This window comes from Cyanistes caeruleus, chromosome 2, assembly GCF_971803275.1.
Source record: "Cyanistes caeruleus chromosome 2, bCyaCae1.hap1.1, whole genome shotgun sequence".
Lineage (NCBI taxonomy): Eukaryota > Metazoa > Chordata > Aves > Passeriformes > Paridae > Cyanistes > Cyanistes caeruleus.
This window is the reverse complement of record NC_141702.1, coordinates 32,056,080-32,081,301: the sequence shown is the minus strand read 5'-3', so window position 1 is coordinate 32,081,301 and position 25,222 is coordinate 32,056,080. Positions and strand designations below refer to the sequence as shown.

Below are 25,222 nucleotides of genomic sequence, written 5' to 3'. Positions count from 1 at the left end.
GTGGCTATCAAAAGTTACTCGGAGAGGAAATGACTGATAACCAAAGCAGACAGCACACTCCTCTAAGCCCTGTTTCCCAGGAAACAGCATAAAAAACTTAGGAATTAGTTTTTTAGAACTCATTTATCAGCATGTTAGATTTTATTTAATAGTGGATGTCTAAAATTTTTGAGTTTAATTCCTTCATGAGTTGCATGATTCACTATACCAGGCATCTATGATAACTGCACCTTACTTTCTGTTTTGCTAATTTACAGTTTTTGCCCCAAGTAACAGCTTTCTTTCCCAATAAAACATATGACATATTTGGCAACACAGGACAGGCAAATAATTATTCCAGGTACCCTCAAATTGAGAGCTGTTATAAACAAAACTATTTTCACCTTTGATTTCACATTACCCTTTCCCATTTAGTCCTACCTGACTTTGACTCCTAATCATCAATGCCAATTGAAAAGCTCACTTTTATACACAGAACATTAGCACCCCTTTTCTTATCTCCACATTGCTTCCTTTATTAATTGATGGCTCTCCCTGTTTACATGGCAATATTTCTTCTATCTATTAGTCTCAAGAATTGATACATTTAATTTCAACTCTTTGCTGACAATTCAGCTGAGGTGCCTTTACACATAGGCATAGGCAAAAACTGGAGGAGCTGGAAGCCACAGTGCTGCTAGAAAGCTACAACCTTGTTGCTGTTACTGAAGCTCAGTGGGACAAACCCCATGACTGGAGCATGTTTATTGAAGGCTAAAGAGTGCTCAGAGTAGACAGGGGAGAAAGAAGTGGAAGGGTCACCCTCTGCATCACAAGTGGGATCGAGTGCAGAAAGTTGTCTTGGAAGAACATTCACGAGCAGCTTGAGAGCCTGTGGGCAGGAGACTGAGGCAACAAAGGGAACCTTGTGACTGGGGCCTACTACAGGCCCCTGATCAAGGGCAGCCTGTTGAAAAAGTCCTTTTACAGAAGGCATTGAGCTGACAGACTCTTCTGATGGGGAGCTTCAGCCCACTACCTGCTGGACAAACTAACTGTCCTGTAGTTCTTCCATAACTGTAGCTTTAGTGTATGCTCTGCATCAGCTGAGGCTGTCTGAGAGGGGAAGATGGACAGCATTTTGTTTCATTCATTCTTTTCTAGTTACTTCTATGATCCACTTTACTGAAGTAAATGAGGGTCAGTCAGTTTGGTGATTGCTTTACACAGTAGTAATTTTCAAGACAATGGATTTCGATTACCATTTGACTTAAGTCTCTATATAAGGACAACAGATTGCTGAGAAAAATTAATTCAATAATCAAGAGATTCAAACATTGACTCTTACTAGACCTCAAAATCCAGGCAACATGTTTTAATATTCATACAAATGAAGTGCTCTTCCCCTGTAAAAGCAAAATCTTTTGCCTGATGAAAATGCACCCACAGTATTCCCCTTGGGACTCAATTAATTACAAAAATTGAAGCCTGCTCGTTTTACACTTGAAAACCACCAGTGACATGAATAACTACTTTTAAATCTTATTTGTCCCTAAGCAGGAAAGACTCTTGTAAAGCAATGAGTTAAGTCCTGTCTTGGCTATGGCTGACAAAAGATACTGCAAACTCATACAGAGCTGGGGAAACTTACTGTCACCCACAACTACCTGCAGCAGGTATTAAATGCATACTGTTGCATGTATTCAAGCACCAGAGTAAATTTATGATTACTTTCTTCCAGGAAAATTCAGTCATTAATGAATCATACAAATTGTATCCTAGATAAGAAAAGATTCAAATACATGGCTCTGATGAATGTGTGCTTTTTTAACTGCATAAGTATACATACACATTACATTATACAATTGCTACTGAGATTTAAACATTTCTCTTTCTGCTTTTCAATGTATTACTTTTCAACTTGTTATTTTCATGAAGAATTGTGAATTCTTTCGCACATAAATACCCAGTAAAGGCATTAAACTACTACTCAGAAATCCTGCATTTGCTTTCCTGTTAAATGTTATCAATAGTAGTATTTTGAGCACTGGCAAATTTTTACATAAAGGCTTTTAAATGAAACATGAGTGAAAAATTAAAATGGGAGTAAAGTCCCAAACAGGATAAGAGAAGTTCCTAAAACTATGTTGATGTCTCAGTGTCCCTCCAGATACTGTTAATGCTAGTAACTTCAAAACAACTACTCTAAAGGTAGCAAATTTCTGAATAATATTTTAAAAAAGGAAGGAAATATAACATAACCTTTTTTTGTGTGTGTGTTGTTTGACAGGAACAGCAATTCTTGACTTAACAGCATCTTCAAAGTCAGTATTGATGTTTTAAACATAGCATGAGAAGAAGCAAACAACAACACACCACTCACTGAAACACATCTCTCTTCCTTCCAGGTCTTGAAGAGACCACTGTTGAAAGAGAGCATGAGCAAGATGGGCCAGAGAGATGAGGCATTTGTTGAACAGGATCTCAACACACAGTCAATGTTAGAATCCCAGAAGAAGCGTTGTTTTTTGGTTAACGCCTTAAAACACGAGGTCCAAGAAACAGACACAGATCTCTGTAAAAAGCCCAGGGTGAAGGCCTGTAATGGATGCATTAGCCAGGTTCTGAATTACACTATCAACTGCACCTAAAAGAAGTAAAACCAGTGAACTGAATTGCCTACAGTGCTGACAAATGGTGTGACACCACTAAGGATCACACCACAGAAATCCCACGTAATGCAGTGCCCTGTGACATACTTGGCCGTGACAGCTTTGAACACAACTGAACTTCACTGAAAGAGGCTAAAGATAAACTTATTTTTCTTCTATCTCCAAAGTAATAAATTAGACTCTAGATTCCCTCACAATAACTGTTTTAAAGTTTCACACAGCTGTATAGGCAAGAGATGTAAATATGGAAAATATAAAGTGTCTTAATTTCTGTTAGACAGATTTGACTTTTAAAGCTAATTCTATACATTATGAACTTACAGCCAGCCTAGATTCACCACAGGAGACTTCCAGGATGTCATCTCTGAAGTGCTCTACTTCCATGAGCTGTCCAAAACCTTCACCAGAAACACATACGCTACCCAGAACAGCACAGGGAGTTGGGAATCCTGGGTTGTCCCTCCAGCTGTTGTATTTTTTTGAAATAGGAGAAATGATCCCCTATTTGAACACATTCTGGACAACAAATACAAATGTCAACAGAACAGGCACATTTCAGTGCCAGTGAGTGACTGATTCAACTATGAGCAGGAGAAACATTTGCTGTGCCTCTGTGGAGGTGGGTGAAGACAGATGTTGTCAAATCCTAAACAGGTAGATTAAGCAAAAAAACAATGTTCCAGTGCTTCCTTTCTGGAGTTTCTACTCCACTGGGGCTGTAATTACATACCATAGCTCCTACCAGAGTTTTCCATGCAAAATGTTTTCCCATGTTTTGTCAGGTAGAGTCCATTTGAAAGCCAGAGCCAGTGGCTCTGCCAACTGAATACAATCTCACAGAGTTTTATAGTACACTTGGGTCTGCTTGAAAGCAGGACTTGCAAGGAGCCTACATAAATACAAGAGTGGCTCTGCTGACACAGCAGAGCGTGTCAGTGGAGTGACTCAACACAAATGAACAACTTGCAACTGAAAGGCAATACACAGCCTGCAAACCCCCAAAGGTCTCAGCGCTGAGGACTCAAAAACTGGTGATGAACGAAGCGCTTGCTCCACAGATCAGCAGTGACTGTCACGCGTTTTGCTGTATGGAAGCAACCGCTCATGTGTACCAGAGTTAGACACAGGATCCTCACACGCTTTTCTGTGGCAGCCATACAGGGATGCAAAACCATGCCAGCAGAAGGTGCAAAGTCACGCCTTGCACAGATGGTTGAACCTCTGAACATTCATGCTTCACCCTGAGCAGCTGCGACTTGAGGTTCCTTTTTTGAATTATTTCTAGAAGGTTTATTCCAAAATACTGTGTGTCTAACAACTGTGTGCATATTTCTGAGCTGCTCTCCAAACATGGAGGGAAAGGAGAAAATTTAAAAAAGGAAAATTCAAGAGGCCATTTTTAGTTTTTTTGATATAAATAATAGAATATTTTACATAAAATTACCTTTGATTTTCTGTCACATACCTTAATTGACAGACTTTTTTTTTTTTTTTTTTTTCTTTTGAAACCTATGTCAATTTGGAGTTTCAGGTCAGACTCTAACCAACACCCACAGCTTTAGGCAGCTGAATCCAGGAAAAAATTCTGAATAGACGTCTTTGCTGGTTTTACAGCTTCCAATGCTTTATAATTAGAAACATTTTAAACAATAGGACCGTACAGTTACAGCAAGTAATTCTGCTGATGTTTTTCTTACTTTACATCTAAGGTAGAGATAATGATTCCTTTTCCAATTAGCAAAGATTATTTAAAGGTATTTAATATGCTCTGAAAAATGCTGAGATTGCTTTTAAAGATGTAATTAATTAATTAATTAATTACACAGCTACTTTTCTCTGTGAGCTTTTTGAAGGTGTTTCTCACAGCCCTTTGTCCTCCTTGAAAATTCCTGACAGTTTTAATGATGAGGATGGTAAAGGGAAAGCTGTGTCAAATACTACATCGCTGCATAGCTGTCTATACAAACGCTTTTTGACAGTGAGGTTAGATACAACAAAATTCTTAATATTTTTAAGCTGGGGGGATTTAAGCATTTTCCTGGAACTGAAATTCATACAGCCTGTGACTCTTTCCAGAAGCTAGCCTTGTAAGTAATGGCAATTTTTTTAAAAAACCTTTAATCTTGGTATTTTAATCACTACCTGTACAAAGTGTTCCTGGGCGTTATCTGGTGCACAGAGTGTGAAGAATTAGTTCTACAATTTACACTACTATTTCTGAATGCTACACATTTGTTTCCATTTTCAATTCAGTTTAAAGAACACCAAACCTCTAATCTGGAAGATTAGATCTAATCTGGAAGATCTAATCTCCAAGATTACCCCTTAGTAATTGGTCTGCACAATTTTTAAACTCTTTTAATGTGTTTGACTGAAATAATGGCTGCCAATAGTAATGACTCTTTATTATGTCAATATTTTTGTGGAAGCAAGATACAACACATCTCATAAAAAGCCACCTGTTTTAGTGAAGTTATTCAGAGAAAATATGTCACTTTCAAATTACGTGGATGTACTCCACCTCTCCTGAATGATTCATAAAAATACTTTTCAGACCTGAAACATCCCTGATCTATCAGAGTATTTTCTCCCATTTAAGATGTGACACCTCTCAATTAAACTTTGCCAGATTCCTCCAATCAACAGAAAGTCCATCTCTGGATTGCTCTTCCACACTTAACCTTATTTCAATTATTTATTGAGTTCTCATTCAGTAAGGGGATAGGAAACGGTGGAAACACTGTACATCATCAGTTATAAAGAAGTCCTTAATGAAGGACTGTTAAAATTTTTTTTTTGTATCCAGTGATCCCCCCCCACACACAAAAAAGGAGTCACGCCTGTATAACTCCATTCCTGACACCACACAAATGGAATGTATGGTCACATCCTTTCAAAACACTGACCAAGGACACCTCTAATTAAAAATTAAGTCTTGCACCATGCTGACACTAAAGTGGAAATATTTCTGGTATTAGAAACACAGGATTCTAGTCCTGGAAAGATTTCAGCCTGAATGCTTCCTAATCAAAATATAGGTACATACTTTTTACTTAATGCCCTCTTAATTTGTTAATAGTATTTGCTTGATGTCCATGTTCTGGGGTAAACACTCAATACACAGTGAGCTGGATTCATTTTAAATTAAGGCAAATGGGTACATCCATGCACAGGCATACCAGATGTCCAGGCTCTAGTTTTGGGAGAGGCAACTTTAGAGTTTATCCTAAAATAGGGACCTAGTACCCACTAAGCATTTTTCAGGCTCCAAGGATTACGGGGATAAGATCTTAATTTGCTCTAATGGTAGCATAGTTACCTACATGAGGACACTAAATTGGTACATCTAAGTCTCAAAAAATACCACCATGGTGGCTGTTCCAAGTTACTCTAAAAGTCAGAATGAAAATCAAAAATTCTAAGACAGGCAATGAAATTCATTACCTGTAAGGTATCTTGTGAAAACAGACCAAGGATATTTCAGATGAACGAGGCAATTAACAAAATTATACATGGAACAAAACACACTGATGAATACAAACAAAATTAAATTCAGTCCTATTTGTTGTTTGTGATGGGGACATTATTTTTGAACACTCCACTCATTTGCTTATATATTTCTAAAACACAAATTTGCAAGTAGCTAGAGGATGATGGATGTCTGAAGCAAACAAATTATTTTATTTAGTTGCTCAAGAAAGAATAAGAATTCATCACATCTGAATGAATATCTACAGTATATCTCCATACAGCAAGAGAAACAATATGTTTTTCCCTCATATTTTCTATGAAGCTGCTTTAAACTGCATTTTTATCAGCTGCTTTAAACTGCATTTTTATCAGTTATTTAAAAGTCCTGTTCTTGGATATAGGTTAGAACCTCTTGCATGCATGAGCAAGAACTTTTCCAGGTGCTTCAGAGCATTTATTATCCATATTTCAGAAAAGAAGAATCACAAAAATCTCTGAGTAGTACTCTTCAAAATATAAGACAAACTGGTATTTTAAAAATGCATAAAACCAGGAGAATATTACAGTATATGGAAGTTGGATATGAAAGAAGGAAAATGTTTTAAACTTACCCTATTGACACTCCTATTTCTTAAAATAATTTTAATTAGATTTTTCTTAAATTCTTCCATCTTCTTGAAACACTTCTTCAAAACATGATTAGATAATTTAGTATCAGTTATCAAACTGATCAGAACACAAACTCCTTCAGAAAGGAAACCTGGAGCTGGGAACTTGGGACTGTTGTAAAAAACAGTCAGTCCATCAAGCAACTGAGACACTGAATTGCATATGGTAAAAGAATCATTCTCAAGCTGTGAAAAGTCTGCTTGAAGACTTCCTCCTTCTGACAGTTTTCTTATTTCAAGCAAGCATTGCAAAAAATGCACTGGAGCAGTCAGAGATTGCTCCTTGCTAGTATGGAAAAGATGCAGTGGGGGAACTCTTTCCAACCAATGTTTGCTGACATTATGCTCAGATTGGTGAAAATCTGAAGCTATGCCTAAAGAATCAAATGCAGAGTCATTACAGACATCACATCCAGAGTCTTCTAGCTGGCTTGAGTAACTTGTAGGGTTTATATGTTCCTGACCCAGAAGAGTTTCAGCAGAGGTATCCTGTTTTCCTGAAATGCAAACATGAAAATTATATTTGTGTGATGCTTAAATACATGCTTATTTAAAGTGCCACATGTACTTTCTCCTTTTTGCTTCCATGCAAAAATCATGTAATACCTGTGTATGTTTGCTCCCCAAGATCTTCCCATGACTAGAATTTAGCTGTGGAAGAAGGTCTTTTTAAATTAAAGCCAAAATTTTCACAGGTTAATGTCTATTTGTGAACAAGATGTTTTACACTCACAGTAATATGAATAGTAATTTTAAACTGTCAGAAATCTTAAGTTTTCATATATATAATTTAAGTAAACATAAACCAAACAATTTAAGTGAACATCTATATTCCCATTAATTTCCAGGGAAGAAAATGCATGTAAATTTCTGGTCCTCCAAACATTTTTGCTGCTTTTATTCTCAAAAAGTCAGACTGCTTTTAAAAGGCAGTGAAAATCTGTTACTGTAACTGCATCAAATAAAATATTCTTCTTTATGTGTACTCTCTCTCCCCAGTCAGGAAAGAAATTCTAACAACAGTCAAAGTTGAACAGAACATTAGGTTTGATTTTTTCATTATTTAACAAAGAGGAACATTCAGAATCAAAAGCTTCTTCAGTCATCACCTATCTCATACCATCTCCTTCAAAGACACACAAACTACATTACAAGAGGTATACAATACATTCACACCAATAAGTTACTTCTGTGTGCTACTGTAGAATCTCTTTCATCCCATTTCACACATTAAATACATTGAAGACAATGCATCTTGACATAAACTCAGCTCTAGGTGACAGAAGACACCTGTTCTACATGCTACCTATGCCAAAAGATCACTGTCAAAACAAGGCAGAGAAGTGAAGACCAACACACATAAACATCTTAGTGCCACGAGGCAAGGCTAGAACCCCATCTGACCAACTCCCGGCTCAGCCCTGCTTACTGGGGCAGAGTCACAAACTTCTCCCCCTCTCACTATTGGAAAATGTGCCTATACTGTCATTTTCCACAAGAATCCAATCCAGTACTATACTCCTCTGCCTTTGTATTCTCAAATTAAAATTAATTATAGAAGGTTTGGCCTCACAGGAAATAAATGTTATATTTCATAGCAAGTTAAAAAAGCATTTTTAACACAGAAAACATCCCTAAGCCGCAACCCACAGTAGTCTGTATGTTAATAAAACACTACTCAAAAATTTTATTACAGACTTCATTAAATTCACCATTTCAATTTAATTCTGACCATTAATTCGGTCTCTGAAAAAATCCCAGTACCAATGAAAGTACTGAGAACAAAACTGGAAATGTGGTTTATACTATTCAGTGTTGATTTTCACGTCTTTAATATTCAGACATATTTGAAATTGCACAGTATTGGAACCAGCTGACTCAAAATTAAAGGGCTCACTGTAGGGAAATCAATTGCCATTTCAAGGAGGTAGGAAAAGCTGGACATTTAAGGCCAGCCTAGCATTTTATAGATTAACACTGTTTCCAAATGCCCTGCATACCCAAACTGGGAAAGCAAGCAAAGAAGCAAAGGTCTGACTAACAAGAACAGACATCCATCTTTCATGTCTTCTCTCCCTAGGGTTTTGAGCAAAACACATTTCAGAAGGAAAAAATGGAAAGTTGTTTTTGATGCCATTTAAGGAAAATAAGCCTTTCAAGAGAATCCATCTTCTGTGAGTTCCACTATGTGGTTGTTTTGCTCCTGTTCTTAATCCCATGGAACAACATGAAAATTGCTCATGAGGATTTAATGAAAAAAATAGAAGTGAAAGGTGAAGAAAAGCGAAAAGGAAGACTAGTACAGTAATATCCACAGAAACCAAGCATAAGATGCTTTCCCAGATAAAAGAGGTAGGGTATTCAATTAAGCATTCCTTTCACTAGGAGATAATGCTGCATTTATGGTTAGGTTCCTATCCACTGCAATATCAAACTCCTGTTCCATAATGAGCTTCCAGAAAACCCTTTTACAGTAAGTCCCCAATATCAATATACCCCCTCCCCCCCCAATATTTCCAGCTAAATGAGTAACATAAAATGCTTAAAATTGTTAAGCCATTTACATGTTCCAGTCATTTGGAAAGGAGGTGGCAGTTCTGTTGTAAAAAAAAAACCCAAAAAACCACCAGGAAATAGTTGTTATTTCCCTCCAAATATCTAGAAATAGCTTGTAATTTCTTTCTTGAAAGAAGCTAAACTCATCACTTTGTACTTTACCTACTACTGAAATGAGAAAGCAGTCTTGATGTTCACACCATGTGGGTATCAAGAAAATAAATAAATAAAAGGAATGGCATTAAGCCTGCCTCAGACTAACAAGAATCCTTAAATACTAATTTCAAGAACATTTGACTGTAAGTGTATTGGAACAAGAAATATGCAAATTTAGTGGGTGTGATAAAGTGACCACAAATTTTACAATACCATAAGTAATGAAATATCTGGTCATGAACAATTTTACAGTGACCTTAAATTTGTCACATCAAATTCAGGAAATATTTAAATTCTTAATTCTAATTTAGGACTTTAGCTCCTTACTAAGTTAAGATCCTGAGCTGAGAAACAAAGCAAGATGTGGTCCCACAGAGAGCCCTGGAGTGCAAAGGCTGAAGAACTCACATCCCTCTACACGTATCCCCTAGGGCAGAAAGAGTATGGCCTGAAAATCAGAAGCCACTCAAGGGATGAGGGAGTGACTTACATACTGCGCAGCGTGTCAGCAAGGTGTGCAAGCACTAGAACTCAGATGTACAAACTGTACAAAACAGAGGCTTTCATCAGGGCAGTGAGGTGCCAACCAGCCCATGACTAGAGAATAGGGAGTCTTCAGCGAGTCCTAAGGAAGCAGAGCTCTAGAAAACACCAAAGTCAATCTCATCTCCCATATTCATTCTCTCACTACCCAATGTGAAGTACAAGAGGCAGCTTGTATAAGATCTGTGTAGTAGGAGCTGGAGTGGTAGAAGATGCATTCTTAAGGCACTCTGCTGGTGGCTGCCTCAGACCAGAGAACATTTGAATGAGAAAGGCCAAATGCATGTAGTTCTAAACTTAAAAACTGGAAGAAGAGTTCTCAACTGATGAAATTGCTGTGAAATGGTAAAACAATCTTCAAATCTTTCGAAAAACTTAATCTACCTGCAGTTCCACCATCAACAGGGACTGCAGAACAGAAAAGTGACTTGAAGGTGGCAGAGGTGAGAAGCAAGGTGAAGACATGATCTGAACTCTGCAAAGAAAAAATTACTTCAGTTTCAAGCATTAGACATTGTTTATATTCTCTCATTTCATGAGCAGACACATGGATTACCACTTGAAAATCAAAACCACTGACATCAGATATGTAAATCTCTCTTAAAACTCAGTTACAATTGATACTCTCAGTTCCACTTCTAAAGGAAAAAACAAGAGACAAGTGAAAATGAGACATTCATAGAAACCTCTTTAATGATACGGCATTCTGCTTTCCAAGTAGGCATTCAGTCAATAACCTCTAAAAGGAAACGAAAAACTGAAATTATGTCCATGTCTACATTTCTCAGGGCTCTGTTATTCTTCACTTAATTTTCATTGATTGGTTTGATTGAAATGCACTTTCCCTGAACAATAAATCAAGTTTATTTTCTTATTTAAAACCCCATGCAGTTTCTTTGCCTTTCTTTCATATGTAACTCTGTTCTGCTGTTTTCATTACTAACCAAGCTGACTGAAGAAAAAAACAACTCTCCCTCCTTCATGAACTTTTATGTCTTCAGCACCCCATTGTTGAACTGACCTGGAACCAAGGCAAACTTCTATGTTCATTATTCTGTAATAGTAATGCCAAAATATTGTTGAATATTAGAAAATACTAGAATTCTCCAAATAAGAAGTTTTAGAAGCCTTTTATCCCACAATTTGCTTCTGCATCTCCATGGGGTATTTTTTTTGTAACTGGCTTGGAAAAGTCTTTTGGTTAAATGCAAGGTGATTTTTTATGCTAAAGGTACATGCTGACATATTTTATCCCATTTAGGGATAATTTCATAGAAATTAATATAGGACTGAGTATGTAAAATTCTCAAATTGTTCAATGCTAGAGTTTAAATGCTCCTCTAAAGGCTTAGAAGAATATACTTCAATTTGTTAGGGATTTTGCTTACAGAAAGCACTAAATGTTTAGAATTCAGTGAGAACTGAGAAGGATTTTGAGGATATAAACATTCATTTTTAAGGGATCTCTGTAGATGACAGCACAAATCTTCCACAGTTCAAGTCAAATAAAGCAAACTTGCAGTAAAGATACTTGAGTCAGTTAATGCTCATCAGGCAGCTTTGACAACAAAAGACCAGACAAGCTTTACGATATTGACCATCTCAATGACATGACTGAAATTTGAGTTCTAAGCCAGACAGGGGATATTTCAAAATACTACATGAATTAATGTTATCTTTAAAGACTACCTGACTGAACTGGTAGTACTATACCGTAATCATTATGTCTTTGTGAAAATGCTCTGCATTGTGAAACACACTGAGCTTTGCTAAGAGACAGGAAATAGCAGCCAGTGAAGACTGCAATGATCTGGATGAAATTTAGGGAGCTGAAGGCTAAAATGAAATGGACTCCCTAAGAAATTAGCTAAAGTGTGCCTTCATAAAAACATCACTATTCTTTAATACCACATGGTATAAACACTTGGCTTTTCTGTCTTTATATATCCAGAAGGATACAAAGACCTGCTTGAGGAACTAGATCCTAAGTTTAAGTTGGGTTTAAGCTGCCCAAAAGGGTTGTGAAATTTCCATCCTCAGAGATACTTAGAATATATCGGGACATGGTCCTGCACAACTGGCTCTAGGTGACCATGCTTGACAAGAGGCTTGGACAAGATGATCTTCAGTAGCCCCTTCCAACCTCCACCATTCTGTGATTCTGTATTTCCAGGAAAAAAATTGACCGATTCCTAGCTTCCCACAGTGAAATTAAAGGCAAAAGGATCCTAATTGCCATGACCACACTTCTTAACCTTATACCATATACATTCAGTTTTCCCCAAAACTATCATTCTGTTACCCAGAAGAAATCAATCTACACTAATTCCACTTGCATTTATAAACGTTATTCCTAATAATCACTATGCATCTTATAACGAATTAATCAAATAGTAACAAATTTCTTTTCTTGCTGGGAAAATTGGGTTGGTTTTGCTTCTGAATGGGTTCTTTACACAGAAATCTAGAAAGAAAAGGATGCTTCTTGAGCCCCTTTACCCCAAGTATGTGCTTAGAACAGCTGTAGCAATGCCATTGGATAAGATAGGCAGCACCTGTTTTCAAAGGGAGAAAGTTTCCACAACCAAAACAGACCTGTTATCCATGGAAGGAGCAGTACTCTGAGATTTCAATGAATCATTACACTCCAGCTGGTGCTTTTTGCAGATTGCAAATTAACTTATTTAATTATCCTGAAAAGGCCTCAGCTTTCATAAAGTTCCTCTTTGTGTCAATACAATTATGGAGAACAGATTTATCTCATCATCATATTCCAAGAGTCATATTCCTATAAATCTGTGCTAAACACAATTTAACTTCATTTTTGCCATCTCACAGATCTGCTCTCATTTCTTTGTTCTCCTCATAACAACATAAAATACTTCTTAAGTTGTGAGGCATTCCTTACCATGCTGCCTACTTGCAGCATTACCATTGGTAGATGCATGGGAATACACCAGTACACTTAAGATGTCAAATTACATTTCTGAAATACAGTTTGTCTGACAGCCCTATGCCTTAGAGAAAAAAATGTTGAGATGGCACACTGGGCTGCCCTTATGGATCTGTATGGAGAGAAAGACACCTATTCTTATTTGAGGGGCATGGAGAGGCAAGATGTAGAGAGGTAGAATGTCTTTATGCAGAAACATCACATCCCTAAGCACCTGAAAAAATAACCAGAACTGTTTTCCATGGCAACATGAAATTAAGAGTTGACTGCTGGCCAATGGAGAATCCTCTGACCTTACAAAAAGGAAGACAGAAGTAAAAGATACCCCTCAGAGGCTGACAGTTCCTCTGCAATTGTTGTGCTTTTGTACTCCTTCCAAATACCAGGGGGGGAAAGTGATGACAGGACACAACAATTTGTAACAGCTGCTGATTTACACACATTAACCTGAAAAAAAATAGCTTTTCCTCAAACATAGCATGGTAACTTGGAAATTCTAGTCTGTAGTCCTCTACCTTATTTCAATGTCATAGGAACTGAAATTGTTGCTAAGTGTAAGTTTACAACATATGCAAATCCACATTTCACACTATTTCATCTACCTTCTGGGGAGGGAAATAATTCCCTCCCCAGAAATAGACAAATGTGTTTGCATTACTATTCAGTCAGATGTGGACTGCATTTATTCCCACTAACAAAGAAGACTCCTTTATGAGGCTGCAGATAACATACTCACTGAGGAAATCTTCAGGTTCTGGTCTGACCTTTCTGAATTCAACTGATTGGCTTCTCTTTGAAAATGAGCTTTAAAAATCTATTATCAATTATGTTCTCTCACCACTCCTTTTCATGTAAGGAGGCAGAGGAAACATCACAAACTACATTACTTAAGTCATGATGGAGAGCTTTGCCCTTTCAGAAGTCTGAAATACAATTATTCAGAAAATATTTTGACTGGCCATCATTTTTTATGCCATCATCAAAGCAGGACTTATCTGATCCTGTCTTTGCCTACCCTGAAATCCTGGAGTATAAGATGAGCACCCAGAGTTTCTGCCTCTCCCTTTTGAGCAAGAAATTTCCAAGCCATGACTTACAGGGAAGTGGAAAGGGAAGAGAAGGCTGAATTCTGTGGCCCAAAGCAAGGCTGCTGGTAAACTGTAGCAATGTAATGTTTATAATCAGTTTTACTTCAGCTGTTGAACTGGCTGGTTCCAGTTCCATAAACTCCCAGTGAGAAGAAATGAGACTGCAGTGTTTTCATTTGTGCTAATCTACAAAGGAAGTTGTTCCCTTTTTTCCACACATACAACTAATTGCCTCAAGAAACACACCAAATTAATGAGTGAAGCAGGAGATAAAAATTCTTTTTTTTTCTCTGTGTATTATTCCCAAAAAAAGATAACAAGCTGCTTCTTTGACACAGGGAACAGATTTTAAAAACAGTATCCTGAAAGGTGAAACACAGCCCCAGGATAAAAAACAGGATACAGTCAAAAATCAGACATCCAGGTTAATCACACTGTGACTCAGAGGTCATCATTTCCCTAAACACACAGACACACTGTGGTAGGGTGGCTGGCACACGTGCTACTGTGGAGGCTAAAAACAGGAGGGAACTCCAGGACATGGCAGAAGTTCTACTGTAAATTATCTATAAAAGGCAGAGTAAATGAATTCTAAAAAGGTATGTGGTGAAAAGAATCTGGTTTTTATTTTAATTAGAGGAGCAAACAGTTCGGTAAATTCCTACCTGATGCATAAGAATGGAATAACTTGAACCAAGTTTGAAGGTGAAGCTAAGGAAGAGGGAACATTTGCGACCAGTTTTGCTAAGCACATACTCTGGATAATCGATTTGGAACCTTCAAGAGTATCAGCTGGAAGCAACCAAGGTAATAAACATCTATCCTCTAAACTGTCATTCCTAAAATACATGCTTGGCACAAAAAGGGTAGAACACTGCATTTATGCCTTCTTGGGCTGGAGTAACAGCTGCAGGCTTTTCAGAGCCCTTTAACACTTTTTTTTTTCTGCCAAGAAACAATACGATCATTGATTTTATGAACTGGTAAGAGTGAAGGAATTTGTCTTAGAGGACAGGTGCTCCAATCCATGAACCTATCAATTCATCAATGCTTTGTAAGACCCTTTGTCTTTTCTTGTTGCTCCAAAGCAGTGACAGCACAATGCTCAAATACTATAAATGATTATTCTTAGAATAACACCAAGAAGTTTCTATTCTTCTTTCTGTGAAATTTTAATCTGGATCAAAGAAAGGCATGAAACTTTGATTTAATATGAAATTTGACTTTTTTTTCTACCCATGAACATAGTTGTCAGGACAACACTGTCAAGGTGAAAAATAACAGAAAATTGCAAAAAGATTTGTTTCTCCTCCTCCTCATATGATTGACATATAGCCAAAAGCACCACCAAGGAATAGAGCCCATGTATTCAGAAAGACAACTGAACAATAAATCAAGTAAGGAACTTCCAGACACAGCACAGTCAGTGAATACTCACCACTGCACTTTCTTAAAAAATACATTAATCTCTAAGAACTCATATCACCAAGCAGCTTACCTGCAGCAAAGCATGCTTCTCCCCCTAAGTTAGGAAGCCACAACTGTTTTAGTGTCTCTGCGGACAAAGAACTATTCAGGTGGGACAAAGAAATTTAAGCACCATTTCTTTTAAAAATGGATTTTCTTTTATTTATCCTTCATGTATTTGCACATCCATACTGTGCTCAACTGTATGTGGAGGGGGAAAACAGGTACCACAGCTTCAAAGAGCTCACAAATTTCTCACATTAGGGAAATAAAACTCCATGGGCAGCTTCTAATCATTCCTGAAGCTTCTGAAAGGCCTACTACTATTACTGCAAACAGCAGGTGGGAAAGGAAAGCTCTCACATTCAAGATGCAAAGCAGAAAAGATACAGCTGCAAAGTGAACCTTGGCGGAAGAACTCAAACTCTTCAGTTTTCAAGAGGCACCAGCAGGAATAAATGCAGTCTCATCCTTACTGCATGAGATTTTTCTGGTGGTGGATTTTGTGAAACCCAGATATTCCTGTTTCTAAAGAGCTGTTACTGAAAACAGTAGAAAGCCATATAAAGGCTGGGGGTTTTAAATATTTTTAAGAAGCTGTATTATTTAAAGCAGAAAACTAACTCTAGAAATGAGGCTGAAGAAATGAGTGGAGGAGGAAAAGGATCCAGGATTTCTGCAGATTACTTGGTGCTAAGAACAATCCTAGTTATCATCCTCAGCCCTAAAGAACATACCTCTGGTATATTAGGCGGTAAACCTGTAAATGATGGCTTGATGGATCTATAGCAGTTTCCAGTTTCACTTGAAAGGATGAAATACCACTTATTACCACTTTTTCTCCTAACTTAGATTCAATCTCCTTGTGCCTTTGTATCTCAGCAGTAGCCACCCTTTAGCTTCTGTTCTCCATGGGCTTGAAAAATCTCAAAACTGGCACAATACACACAAGAAGTATTGTTTTTTATCTTGGGGCAAAAGATGTCAGTGGTGTAGTGGCCTTTATTTCAGGTAGGCCCTGTTTCTACAAACATCTTCCCATACATGCCAACCACAGATGTTCTGCTATTGATATATATCATCACCTCGATACCCCAGTGAGTGCATAGATCTCACCAACAGATATTCCATCAGGTACCATTAACAATCTTTCCTTATTCAAAAGCATTTGTATCCAGTGGAACTGTAATCATGAATGCACACTCAGCAGAAACAGTGACATCTATATATGCATAAGACATCTAAAATTAGAAAAGATTTATCACATTTTAAGTCTGTGAGCAAACTTCAGTGTGACTAGGGTACTTAAAATTAACATCCCTTGCAAGAGGTGTTATCTGCCAGGGGCAGTTTCCTCTGCCTATCTCACAATTAAAATTTAGAGTTCAGAGAATCTTTCAAAAAATTAGAACACAGAAGTTGCAAGTGAATTGATTTTCTTTGCTATGTTTTGCTAAATGGTAGCTTTTGCTGTGTTCTGCTTAATCCACAATTAGAATATCCTCTCTAGACATTACATGTTTATAAATTCCTCCTTATAATTTGCAGCCAGTTCTTCAAAACATAAGACACCTGTTGGAAACTGCATCTTAAAGGTTACTTTTAGTCTTAAATGTCATGTTTGCAATAGGTTGCAGAAAATAGACAACAACAAAGTAAGAACAGTCATTAAATCACTTCTCTGTAGAGAAAAGTTCTATTATACAAATTAAATACATACACCATTAGAGCTTGTAGTTGAAGTCTAATGATCCCCCCATCAGTCAATGTTACAAATTAGAAATCTTTAGGCAAGGCAATAAAGACACTACTGTTTCAGTACAGAAGCAGTGGGGTAAAGCCTCATCAAGTTTTCCACCAGGGAACCTTCTAAAAATCTCAAGTCATAATACAATTAGCTATACATCCTGATTTTAGAGATGCCCTCAACAGTGAACTTTCTCTCTCCTTCAGCCCAGAGTGTTTTGACCTCCATCTCCCAGGAAGTATCTCCCCAGAGCCTGAAGAAATCCTCCACTGCTTATTTTCAAGCTCACACGGTGCCACTGATATCTTAAATTGAGCATGACTTACTACACATGCACAAGTCAGAAAAACAGTGCTGTTTGAAACTTTTTTTTCAGTCTTTGACTAAAAGCTTTCCTGAATCAATAATACCAGACTCACAATATTTTATCATATGCCATGAAAAACATCCACAGAAATAACAGATATACAGCCCTGTTACCTATATTAGGGATTATTGCTTCCGACACTTTAGGCTTAAATTTTGATTGTAAAATCTTTCGGGTGGTTAAAAAATACGAAACGTTTTTAAGACATGTTCCAAATGTAAACACAAATTAGTTCTTACAAACTAGTATTTTCAAGGTTATATAGCGACATTGTGTATTGACAAGTTTTGCCTGCAGTTTTTTTGTATAATACATATTGATTCTGAAGGTTAAATATAAATATATATTTATATTTAATATAATATAAATATAATAATATATATAAATATAAAAATATAAATATAAATTCTTCATAAGCATTTTCATTAAATTTTCAAGCACAATCCCATTTCAAATGAATTAAGTGTCCCACTATCTCAGAACTTTGGGGAAAACAAAAAACAGTACACTGAACACTCTCACAACTTAGTACAAGAAATGGTACAGGCAACATGAAAGCTGCTTGTTTCCTTGCTATTGCAACACAGCCAGAAATATTTGAGTAACTTACTATTTTCCAAGCAGAATCTTGGAGAGATCCTGTTCAAAAGAAGTTCCTGTCGTAATCGAAGAACTTCAGCTTCCAGCACTTCCACTTTCCGCTTCCATCCAAAATCTTGTTCGGATACAATTTTGGAAAGGTACTCTGTGTATTCTTTGGAACTCTTCCCTGGTGGTTTTGAGTGGATAATTGCAAAAGCCAATGCTAGTTTTGATATTTTCAAATACGAAATTTGATTTTCTCTTCTGCCTTTGATTTCTATTGTGTTAGAAAAACAGAAAACAAAAAGGTTACTTCACTATGACTCCATTAAGGAAATTATGCACAATATCTTCTTGTCTTTGAAAACTGTTCAATAGTGAGACCAATTCTTTAATTTCTAGTGCATTCCTAAATCACCAAGGAGAACAGAAACACAATCATCTGTGCAAAAACAGAACATACCATGAGCTGCGCTCAGCTATAAAAATAAAATCCAGTGTTTGAGAATAACTGTGGAAATAGTAAGCACTTCAAATAGGCTTATCCTAGCAAAATTTTAAAGGCAAATGTAATCTCCACTAAAACAAGGATGAAAGAAGTAAAAACATTAACCTCAAGAAACCCACCCTGACACTCCCTCCCCCCCGCAAAAGAATTCTAAACCTATGACAGAAAAATTCATTTGGGATTATTTATACTTAAATACAATACATATAATTTCTTGAAAGTTTACCATAAAATCACAGTACTCAAAAGATAAAACTTTGAGGTTGTCTCTGGTTTTGTACACCTGGTATTGATGCCCTTGACGTTTTAAGTCTACATTAAGCATCAAGCCTGCAGAAAGCTAAGCAGACAACTTCAAAGTGATGCAAGTGCCTAGTAAGGTAACAGAAGACAGTTCTATAAGCTTTGTTACAAACAGTGAGGATGGGGAAAAGGCATTATTAAGAGTCAGAGAAATAAAATATTTAAATAGATAATTGCATCATGTGCAACAGCACAGAGCCTAGGAACAGAGACGGAAAATGGGAAATTAAAACAAACTACTATTAACCACTCTGTCAAATTAGAAAAGTTACTTTTTTTTTTTCCTAATTCCACACCATTTTCATTCAGTTGTTCAATGTATTCTTTTCCTGAAAAAACATCACTTCCAAAATGATAATTTAAGAAAAAAAAATCACTTCCTACACTTTCACCCTAACCTTGACATCTATGTTTTTCTCCCAATGCTGTTTTCTTCTTGTTATCCATCAAAACTATAGGTTAAGCACGATTAAGTTGTGTTGAGCAACTCTGAAAAAGTCACAGCACAGGTTTCAAAAAGTTATTTTAGGTCATCCTTTCATCAGATCATCTGCTATCACTAAGCTGATTTCTTCCTCTGGTTCTACTCAACTTTGGATAGTAAGTCATAAATCATCATATATTCATTTATCCATCAGGGACACTTACAGAAAGCACTGCTTTTTAAGTATTTCTTTCACTTTTAAAATACTTCTGAAATGCACAAACAATCCCTGTGCACTCCTTGCACACTGTCCATTCAGACACAGCAGACAGTTAACACTTTATGTAGCACAGAGCACCAAGGACAAGAGTGCAAAAATTCTTTGGGATCTATTTACCTAGAGCTATATTTTAGGCTACTCTTCTCTCTACTTGAAACACTCCATTCCTGTTGTGTGTCAAAGCAAAATCATCTAAGCTAAGCCACCAGTGCATTCTTAAAGTTAATTAAATAGTAAACCTTTAGAAACTGAACCATACAGTATGTATCCCTTACTTAAAGCAGTTATACACTAAATGGTACTTTTGCAAAATTTCTAATAAAGAAAATCTATTTCACACAACTTTTCAATTAATATCTAGAATTTCAGTGAGAAGCAGAAATTGATTCTCTCAGTCTCAAAGGATTATCACAACTGTGGGACAGCTAACTGGTGTAAGACTCTTGCTTGCCTAATGCATCAAAGGAAATGTTTAAAAATACAAAAGCATGCAAGTAATGGAATTGCCTTCAAAGCTGTGAATAAAATGAAATACATGGAACACACTGAAAGGAGATTAAACAGTAAGATATCCAAAACATTGGGCTTTGAATCTGAAAGGTGCTTCCCAGATTATCTCATCAACAGAAATTTCACCCAGATATTACTCAAACAGTGCTTGTCAAGCACCATTTTTACCAAGTCCCTGTGCAGAGCAGAACAATAAATTAGGGCAGGCAGAAAAATGTCTTAAACCGCTTGTTTAACATTTTGGAACCTCCAGAGACTACTCTGCCAAAGCTTTCTGATTCATCTTCCTTTTAAGGATAAACACATATTTACTTTCTGCTTCATAACATGCTTTGTCAGTATTAGTATTTTCCTTTAAATTATTTTCACAGAAGCTGCAAAATGACCAACACTCCAGTATGGGCCAGGGAGTGGTATTTATTCCAGCATTTTATGAATGCTCAGGTGCCTTTTATCATCAGAGTCATCACCAATGCCTTATTTATTGTATTCTGTTTCTCCTTACAGGGCATAACATTATATAGAAAATACAAAGTTTGCTGTCTGACCACTGACATATTACCACTATGCTACTAGTGTGAAATGTTACTTTGGTAGCATTTTTTGACCACCCACCCATTACCAAAATAAAAGAGAGTCACTTTTTCATTTTGTTTTGAAAGGGACTGGTATGTTTTAAGCATAACAAAAACCTTAGCACACAAGGTAACAGTACAATGGAGACAAGTAAAAGGAACTTTCCACCACAACATTCCAAAATGCTATTTTCTGAAGTAGATGTATCCCTAGTGAGTCATATAAAACCACATGAACCATTACCTAATTTTGCTTTGAGAATCTTAAATAACATTCCACCTTAACACTTAAGACATACATTTAATTAATGAATTAATGCATTTTGGGGTTTGAGGGAGGCATTTTCCTCTTTATTATCTTATACAGACTCATTTCTATAGTAGGAGTGCCTTACACTGAATGAGTCTAGGGAGATATTCTGGTGGCAAAAAATCACTCATTTTCTGGAAAAATTACTTGTAAAGATCCTGTTAGAAAAAAAAAACCAACTCTACAGCAGGATAGATCACAAAACACAGCTGGTTCTTAGGAAAAAGACACAGTGCAGTTTTTGGAGAAGTCATTCTGTTGGAATCACAAAATCTCTTGTTTAAAAACAGATAATTAATGACAAACAGCAATATTCCTGAATGCATTTCCAGAAAGAAGAGACTTCTTAAAGATTCTATGGAGCATATTCAGATCTTTCACTTGTTTTCTGTTAGTGACACTATCACCATCTCTCCTCATTTCTTCTCTAGTTAGGAAAAGATAAGTTTGTGTATTGAAAAGCAGAAGCTCTAAGAATTGATTGAGGTTTTTCACCATTCGCCTAAAGGGACAACTGCTCTCTCAGAAACTACTATGTAACTCTTCTAGAAAATAGCACACCGGATGACGCTATTAGAAATATGGGGATGCTGGCCAACTGTGCATTAGCAAAAATTGCACAGCAATCTGTTGCTCTCGGGAAGTGCTGAACCACCAAATATATTCCACTGAAAGCATATTGGCAGCTACAGAGTTTTATCAATAATGTTTTTGCTCCTATCAGCACAGAAATTACACCACTGGTTGGCCAGAAAAAAGTTTTAGAAGCAAACCAAAAACTTTCTTTGACTGAGACAAGTACCCAAACAAGAGTAGAAAACACTCACCAGTCTAATTCTAGCTGCTAATATATAAATGACATAAAGACAAAGAGGAAGGTTCAAGAATGATGCAAAGCTTCATTCCTGTCATTACTCAGTGTTAAGGAGAAAACCAGTAATCCCTTGCAAACTGCTGGAAGCAGGGCCCAACTCACTAACAACACATACCATCTGGCGACAGGTTCCCTATGCAAACCCCTCAATCCACAAGCTGATACTGGAAGAGCTCTCACAGGACACGATTAGTTAAAAACACTGTTGAACAGGGCGAAGTCTACAGATCTCCAACACAAGAACAACATTCCATGCTTCCAGCTCTCATGCAGGGAAAGGGTACTGAGAACCCACAGACCTGCTGAGATCCCAGCCATAGAAGACTGCTGAGAAATTATTCACCGGCTGAAATAATTACAAAAGAAATGATCAACGGTCTCATTCAGCTTTGTTTAACCTAATCAAGAGGAACTGAGATATGGTACAAGATCAACTGAAGACCTTTGAAGTAAGTAGGAAACAGGATAACAGAAAGAACCAGGATAAATCTGATTCACAAGCACTACCCTAATTGACCAACCTGCCAGTCCTGTTTTGCAGCTGCATTTGATGCAGCAGCTCACATGAAGAGATTGAAATGTTAAGGGTTAATGACTCAAAGAATCGGCCATGTGCAGAAGGTGATTTTAAGAAGTCTTTAAGGGATGTTTATGGGTAAAGGAGGTGAATTTTATATAATTTACTCTTTTGAGTGGTACATACAGTTTTCTCACTGACCTTGGAAACAGGTAACTCAGAGAGAAACGGGGGGAAGATAGCTAAATTATGCTATGATTTAAAATTATAGGGTATCTCAAACCAAACCCAAGACCTAAACTCACTTGGAATAATTCAACACTTTGACTCATTAATGTCAAAGAATTATAGATCTTAGGTGTGATTTCCAAGTTTGGCCACAAAAATCATGGCTAATAATGGAGGAAAGTGCTGCAAATGTCATAGACAAAACTTTATTGATTATATCAGGACACTCATTTGTTATTCAGACCACTAACATATAAATTTCAAAAATAATTTAAAAAATGAATAGCATAAGATACAAAAAAGACTGTAATTCATATAATTTCCAGGCCATTCCAGGGCTCAGGTTTTTTTCAGTGAAACTTTTATTTAAAAATAAGATTTGTTGGGACAGAAACAAATTACCATTCACCACTACCACACAGCTAAGAATCTTCAGACAGCCCTAAATATAAGAAAAAATGCTTTTCCTTCTAAATTTAAGAGTATGGTCTGTCCTTAAAGGTACAACCATTCAAGAAAAAAACTGGTTTGTTGCCATGAATTTCACTTTAACTAGCCTGTCAATTTACACAGTGCAAATAAGGTGAAAAAATTACCCACGTCTTTGTAACCTCATCTGCTTTACACAATAGAAACCAAGACATTGACTCATTATGATGGAGCACAAAATGCTGCAATTGCTCTAACGGAACTGGGCTGAACTCAGACACTTACAGCCACAACATTAAGCAACAATAAAATAAACTTGATTTAATTGGTATGCCTAGCACAATGTCATTTGTATATATAATAAACAATGATAATGGGACAGCTACATAATCAAGATGAACTGAAGTATGCCTTGTGTTCCAATTAAGCAGCTTTTATTGTAAAAGTGTATATTAAACCAAGGCTACTCCACAGTGTCATCTTTAAACAACCTATGCTCATAATACACAAAGATATGTAATGTGGAGATAGTCAATGAGGGAAGAACTTGCTTTTCATACAACAAGCTTAACAATAACTCCAGCATATTTTTTTCAAATGGACTCAAAATGGTAAAACAATATTAAAAGTAATAAATATTTAAAATACTTTATTTCAAAAGCACAAGGAAGCTTAAATGTGGCATGATTTATTTCTTCAAACTCTAACTTTTAAATAATTTTAGATTCTAAAATAAAATCTTATAAATTCTCCAAATCCAAATAACAAGAATGAGTTGAAAAAAAAAATTTTTAGAACTTACTAATATTCCCGAATTATAACCATTTCAGAGAATTTAAGAACATAAGCAAGCATAATCCTTCCGGATTTCTGTAACATTTTTGATGTAGATTTATCGCCTCAACAACAGAAACCTACAGTTTAGATGGCTACAACTGAGCTAGCTGTCTAGACTTCTTTTATGGGCAGAAACAGAGATTTCTAAAATTAAAAATAAGCCAAGTCATCTGTACATTTTGTGGTAAAGTCATGACCCAGAAACATTTGTTTCCCCCCATGGACTACAAAGAGTGTTAAGATGACTACATCAGATGCACACACATGTACTGTGGACAGTCAACTGCTCTGAGATGAGCTGGTGCACCACAGGCAGCTAAAGCTGAGACCTTCAAAGACCTATTTAAGGTACCTAACTAACTAACAACAGAAATTCTGCAAGGCTGAGAGCAGCACCCCTTAAAAGGCATTTGTAATTTTAGATCTTTTTGCTATCTCTCAGAGGGGAAAAAAAAAGCCTTCTAGAAGAAAACTCGAAAGTCATGGAAAAAAGTTTGTGAGAATAACCAAGTGAACATATTACAGTGCACACAATAGCAGACAGGTTCAAATAAAAGACATGAGAAACATCAAATACATTCAGAATTATATAAGCATAAAAAATCAGTTTGGCTCCTCAAAGTTTCTTTGCCTCACTCTTCAACAAGATCATTTGAAAATAATAAATTAAGCCTGAGTTTTACGGTAGTTTAAAACTGTGTATATATATTCTCCCTATTCTTCCTTTTACACACCTTCTTCTCCTCCAACAGGCCTTTCTTATGTGTCACTCACAACAATATTTAGTGAATCTGGCACACAGTCCCATTACTATGTTTCTCTTTACTATTCTGACTACTAAAGAAACTAATGTGTTTCCAGAATAGGGAATTTATTCTACAAAACCTGCTGCTCAGAAATTAAAGTATAACTCAGTGGTGTACATTTATCTATTCTTATGTCAGCACAGATTTCTTCTGCTACCAAAACAGAACTGTGCTCACTTAATCAGCCGCATGTAAATCCACTTGGTTTGGGAACTGAGGATATACTTTTCATTAGAGCTTCATGAGATGAAATTTATGAAACCATGAAATTCAGGCCCTCATTTTTTTACAAAGTTTCATATATGCTTATAATAATTACATAAAGAATAAATTTACAACTGCCATTTGGACTGTGGAAAACAATCCCAGCCT

General features: G+C 36.6%; 1 protein-coding gene across 5 annotated transcripts in view; it reads right to left on the bottom strand.

Annotated features, from left to right (window-relative positions):
- Positions 1-25,222, bottom strand: part of MEI4 (meiotic double-stranded break formation protein 4) — a 130,308-nt gene that overhangs the window by 42,335 nt on the left and 62,751 nt on the right. For all 5 annotated transcript variants that reach the window (XR_015282974.1, XR_015282973.1, XM_086876351.1 and 2 more), the window contains 2 exons: positions 18,278-18,526; positions 6,734-7,287 (listed from right to left, as the gene is read on the bottom strand). Coding sequence is in view for 3 of the 5 variants with exons in the window: in XM_086876351.1 (XP_086732477.1) it covers positions 6,734-7,287; positions 18,278-18,526 (803 nt within the window). In the remaining 2 variants the exon portion in view is untranslated. The remainder of the gene's footprint in view (positions 1-6,733; positions 7,288-18,277; positions 18,527-25,222) is intronic.